At 47.9% G+C, this 6,000-nt stretch overlaps 1 protein-coding gene across 1 annotated transcript in view; it reads left to right on the plus strand.

Moving 5' to 3' along the window:
* March4 (membrane-associated ring finger (C3HC4) 4, E3 ubiquitin protein ligase) overlaps positions 1-5,377 on the plus strand; it is a 112,763-nt gene extending 107,386 nt beyond the window's left edge. Inside the window, exon 5 of the mRNA XM_005395687.2 lies at positions 3,566-5,377. Coding sequence (XP_005395744.1) covers positions 3,566-3,933 — 368 coding nt within the window. The 3' untranslated portion in view covers positions 3,934-5,377. The remainder of the gene's footprint in view (positions 1-3,565) is intronic.
* The last annotated feature ends 623 nt before the right edge of the window (positions 5,378-6,000 follow it).

A 6,000-nucleotide genomic window follows, 5' to 3' on the forward strand; every position in this document is an offset into this window, starting at 1 on the left:
TTTTATAAAAACTCTTGGTTTTCCCACTTACAAGTTATCACACTCTCTACACGCTCTTGAAACATCCTCCTCCAGGCTTCTGGGACTCCCCGTTTGCTGGTCTTGCCTCTGCTTCATTGAGTGCTTCTTTACTGCCTCCTTTGCTCTCCCTCTACCAAACTGCTAAACCTCAGAAGCCCAGGGCTCTGTCATTGGCCCTCTTCTTTCCCCAAAACAATTCAGATACTCCCAAACTTCAAATTCTACCAGTTTTAGTTTGTTTTGTGCTGTTACTAAGAAGCATGTCTAGGTAATTTATAAAAAACAGATTTGTATCTGTTCTGGAGTCTAGAAAGACTCCACAGTTCCTGAGCCTAGGAAGTTGAGAATCATCAGATGGGGGATTTCTTGCTACATCCTTACGTGACAAAATATGTGGGTCAAGAGAGAACCAACTCTGTCAGGCTGCTTTATAAGGACACATAATCCTATTTATGAGGAAGGAGCCCCTGTTATGGTTTAGATCTAAAATAGCCGCCAAAGCCTCTCATGTTTGGAAGGTGACTGGATTATGGGGGTGTTATAGCTGACTTGCAGTTAGGAGGTGGGGTCTGGTTAGAAGAGGTGTGTCACTGGGAGTGTGACCTGGAAGGATGTAGCTCCCTTCCTGGCTCTTTCCTTCACTCTGTGCTTTCTGGCTGCACGGCATGAGCAGCTTTCTCCCACCGTGCCCTCTGCCATGCTGTTTCTTCTTGGAAGCCTGCTGACTATGGACTGAAATGCGAGCCAAAATAGACCTCTTCTCCTTGAAATTGTGGGTGTTGGGTGTTGTGTCTCAGTGAGGAGAATGTAACTAAGACAGCCCTCGTGGCCTAATCATGCCTTACAGACCTTCTTTTTTAATACCATCTCATTGGCAACATCTGAAAACTTGAAGAAGACACATTCAAACCACAGCTCCACCTCCACACCCAAGACTGTCTTCAGGCCAGCCTTTTTCCTAAGCTTCCAATGCATATGTTCAATTTCCCTCCTGTCCGGTTAGATTTTTATCAGATATTTTAAATTTACCATGACCAAAATAGAACTATTAATCACTCCAGTAGGCTGAAAGATGGTCCCCAAAGACATTCAGGTCCTAATCCTTCACCCATTAATATTACCTTAAAGGACTTTATAGATATGATTAATTTAAGGATCTAGAAATGGGGCAATTATCATAATTATTCAATGGGGCCTACATGGAATGACAAGTGTTCTCATATAAGGGAACCAAAGACAGATCTGATGGCAGAGACATTAGGGATTATGACAACAGAAGAAAAAATTGGAGTGATGCAAGAAAGAGGGCGAAATGCAGGCAAGTTTAGAAGTTAAAAAAGGCCAGGAGATAGATTCTTCCTTAAAACTTCCAAGAAGAACCAGCCTTGATGACCCCTTCACTTTAGCCCAGTGAGACTAATCTCCAGAACTGTAAGAGAATACCTTCGTGCTGTTTTGGGCCACTAAATGTGTAGCCATTTGTTACAGCAGCTATAGCAAACTAATACAGTCACTGCCACCATCACCATCCATCCTGGTGCCCTCCATACCTCAACAAATAGCACTGCACCTGCTAACTAAATGTTATTCCAAGTTCTTTCTGTCTCAAAGAATTGAACAAGATAAACAAAAGGGTGCCAAGGTTTATTTGAGTGAAGAGTAAGGGAGAAACTGGCTCTGTAGAGCAAACTTGGGGAGAACAAAAGCAAGGAAAACTTAAAAACCAAAATAAAACAAAAGTACACCCTGGGAGACACTACAGTGAGGAAAGCTGCAGCAATGAGCTCTTCATGGCATCTGTGACCCTTTTTCCCATGTACACCTCTTGGGTTCTCATGAAGAGTCTACATAGGGGGTCCTGAGATTATTTGGTGTTTGTCCTGGAATCTGGTCATGCTTACAGCCCCAATCAGCCTTGCCACCTCATGCCTTTCTGCCTCAGCACCCCTACTCGTTTGCTGAAGTCAAAAGCTTCAGAGTTACCCAGAGGTTTCTCTTTGTTCAAACCTTACCTGTCAGCAAATCTGTCAGCCCTACCTCCAACATACATCCTGTCCCCATAACGTCTCGTTTTCTCCATTGGTACAACCCCAGTCTAAGCTACTGTCATTTCCACCTTCAATTTTTACATCCCTTCCTGCTTAGTTTTGCCCCTTTACTTATTTTTTCAGTCATGGGCATTGAGCTTAGGATCTTCCTACAGAGATACATCCCCAGCCTCTATTTAAACATTTTTTTAAAAAATTTTTGAGACAGGGTCTCACCAAATCATTAAACTGCCTAAGCTGGGCTCAAATTTGTGACTCTCCTGCCTCTGCTTTCGAGATACAGATCCGCTCCATCATGCCCAGCCTCCCCACACTCTTGTGCCCACCAGAGCCAAAGAACTTCAGAACTTTTTGAAAGGTAAATCAGATTGCATCATTCCCCTGTTAAAATCCTTCAATGGCTTCCCACTACTCACAGTATAAAATACAAATCCCTGTCCTAGCCTACATGACCTGACTACAGCTTGGCCTCTGCTTATTTTATATGCCTGCACTTCCCCTCTGTTCCCTGGAGTAAGCATGCTGGCCTTCATTCTAACCCAGCCTCATTTCATTCCCACCTCCTGGCTTATGCACTTGTATTTCCTACTGTTAATGTGCTCTTGCTCTAGGTCTTTGCATGGATGCCTCCTTCCTTCTCATCATTTAAGTCTCAACCTAAACACTGCTTCCCCCTGAGGCCTTTCCCACCACCCATGCAAAACGAGACCCTCAACACCAGTAGGCAGTGGCTATTTAACCCTACTTTTCTTCCTTACAGCATTTGGCAGCACCTGAAGCAATCTGGTTATTTGTCCATGTGTCTATTGTGTCTGTCCACCTGAATACAGGCACTCTGAGGGCAACACTCTGCCTCTCTCCATCACTGCGGTATCACCATGCCTGGTACACAGTGGGCACACAATGTTGCCTTGTTGTCTGGTTTGGTTTGCTTCTACTCTACCACTGCCTCAGCCAGGCTAACTGCACCAGCATTCTCTTTCCAGGGGTGTTTGTATTCTAGAAGCATTGGGACATCTGTGCAAAGACACAGTTAATAAATTTTCAGATGTCACTTGGCAGGTATGAAATGACCACAGGAGATCTTTTCTGTTGTTTTTAAAGGCAGACAATTCATTCAAAGTCTGCTAAATAGTGGGTGCCATGGAGATGTAATACAAAGGAAAAAAGATCTTTATACTATTCCTCAATGGCATAATTTGGATTGTGTCAAGTCAAGAAGGGGGTGAATGGAGAAGACGAGGTAGGCAAAGGCATTATGTATAGGTGCCCAGTATTTCATGAGCTTGGCATAGGACGCCCCTTCACCTTCTCCACATTGAAGACTTGTCAAGCCCTAGGAATCAAGGAATGGAGATCAAGTCAGTCAGAGCTGGAAGGTAGATTTGAAGAGTACAAATTAAACCAATAATTATCTGTCTGTAAACAAGAGGAGTCAGGGACTTGTCTTCTCGTGCTTAGCTTTTGTTTTATTTTTCCTCTCCTCGCTGCCTCAGGTCTCATCATCCACGAGGGACCCTCTGTGTACCGCATCTTTAAACGGTGGCAGGCTGTCAACCAGCAGTGGAAAGTGCTGAACTATGACAAGGCAAAAGACCTGGAGGAACAGAAGTCAGGAGGCAGGACAAACCTCCGGACCTCCTCGTCCACCCAGGCCAATATTCCCTCGGAGGAGGAGGAGGCAGCTGGTACCCCTGCCCCCGAGGAAGGCCCCACCCGGGCTGCCAGCCACCCCTCAGACCCTCTGTCCCATCACCACTGTGCTTACACCATCCTGCACATCCTGAGTCACTTGAGACCTCAAGAACCGCGGAGCCCCCAGGGCAGCAGCCGAGAGCTCGTCATGAGAGTCACCACGGTGTGACAGGAGAGACCTGGAGAAAGGCCGATAGCGTATGCAGAAAGGCGGGACCAGGACAGGCCCGGGAGCAGGTGTGGGGAGGCAAGGCAGCTCCTGAGCCAGAGCAGACAGCAAGCAGATGGTGGTGGGCCCCAAGGGGAGCCAGGGCAGGGTGGAGCTGGAGGAGGCTGGCATCTGGAGCCATTGATGAATTCCAGTCAGTCAGTATCATTTTCCAATGGCAACAGCAACAAAAACCAGGACAAACTCAGTGACAATGGGCCTGACAGGTGCAATGAAACCTAGCAAAACAACCACCCAGATGCACCCATATAAGCAAGACACCCAGGAGAGGCCGCGGGAGGGGCAAAGCCAGCACAGTGGGTGGTAGTGCCTGTGCGTGCACAGGCAGCAAAGAGAAAAGAAGCAACTGGGGGGAACAGTATTTGAAGCCTGCTGTTTTCACACTGGAGTCTGTTTTTCTTTCTCCCTGGGTGGTGTTCCTGGGCAGTCGAGGGAGGTATTGGATCAGCTTGGACTGGTAGGGAAGACACACAGGCTGTGGAGCTCTGGCTCCTGCGGCTCTGAGCCTCTGGGCCCAATTGAGAAGCAGAATTCAGTAACTCAGATGGCTTTTGGGATTGTGGGGTGATTGATGCTGCGGGGGGAGCGGGGAGATGTTGGTGCAGGTGGCCAGAGTGCAGTGTATCTCCTCCTATCAAAAGTTCCCCAGCTAGAACTCCCAATTTCAGGTGGGTTTAAAGAAGGCATGGGTTTGGAGATTGGCATTTTTCTGTGCCCTTGTTACTTTATTTTATGGTGATTTGGATCAAAAGATGTTTACAGGACACAGACACACACACACACCTAGAAAAAAGTGTGGCTTTCCAGTGGCTGTGTATCTCAAGCACAGTGCTGCTTCTGTGGCCTCAGCTGTTAAAGTTGTCAGTCCAGGAGTAACTTTTCCAACTCTTCAGCCCCACCCATGGCAGGGACAGCTCAGTGCTATGCCCCTTGGATCGGGCATGGACCCAGACCCCCACACAGGGCCCCTCCACGGCCAATCCCTGGGTCTCCCAGGAGGGCTGCTGCAGTGTTGACGGAAGCTGGCCGATGAGCCCCAAGGAGTGGAGTGGAGACCCGTCTAAGTATTCCTCACTGCTTGGCACCCTCCAAAGAAGCAGGTTGGTCACTGCTCAGTACTCCGTGCTCCCGGTCGGCCCTTCCTGCGCAGCCAGGCAGGTCCGGGGGTCCTAGCCGGGAGCACTGGTTTTGGACCCCACGTGCTTGTTCCTGCTGGGGAAGGCCACGGGGTGGCCACCTGAAGTTTCTTGTCATTGCATAGTGGCCGTGTCATTCTTGGGTGTTACAGGGACACTGTCAAGTACTTTTTTAAACTAGTTTTTAGGGTTTTTTAAAACTCCCTGTTGTTTGTAATATTCTCTTAAAAGCTTGAAAATAAAAGCTCTTTCCCTACCAGTAGTGTCTCTTTCCATACTGAGGTTTTTCCATCCTCCTTCCTGTTCTCTTGCCTTTTTTCCCTGTTCTGTTTCCTCCACCCGTACAGTGTCCTTCTTAGCAGGAACCTGAGAGCGTTTTCACATCCCTGTGAGGGTATAGATGATGTAGGGCAGACAGAGATGTTCACACATCTTGTGTGCCTGGGTATACAGGGTGTGAGTGTGTGTGTGTGTGTGTGTGTGTGTGTATGTGTACTTGCAATGACAGACTAGTACTCCTGGCCTCTTCTTAGTTTCCTACCTGGTAGATTCCTTCAGATCAAAACCAGAAATGATTCTCAAATGCCTCCAAGGATACAGCCCCAGGAAGCCTAAATACTGAGATATTCATGCTTTGAGGAAGCTTGGGGAGCTCTACTCCCTTGGGTCATTTCACAGAGGCTGGAAGAGCCACGGAAGAGGAGTGAGTAGTCTCCTTCCCTGGCCGTTTTCCTTTGCAGATCAGACAACAGCCCCAAGGCAGGGCCCCAGGAGAGAGCATGGACAGGTCTTAGGGAGCAGACAAGATCTCTCCTTTCTTCACCTTGCCTGGCCCTCTGTCCTTGGGGCTGACAGACGGTCAGGCAATACC

This window comes from Chinchilla lanigera, unplaced genomic scaffold (assembly GCF_000276665.1).
Source record: "Chinchilla lanigera isolate Chin_1 unplaced genomic scaffold, ChiLan1.0 scaffold00052, whole genome shotgun sequence".
Lineage (NCBI taxonomy): Eukaryota > Metazoa > Chordata > Mammalia > Rodentia > Chinchillidae > Chinchilla > Chinchilla lanigera.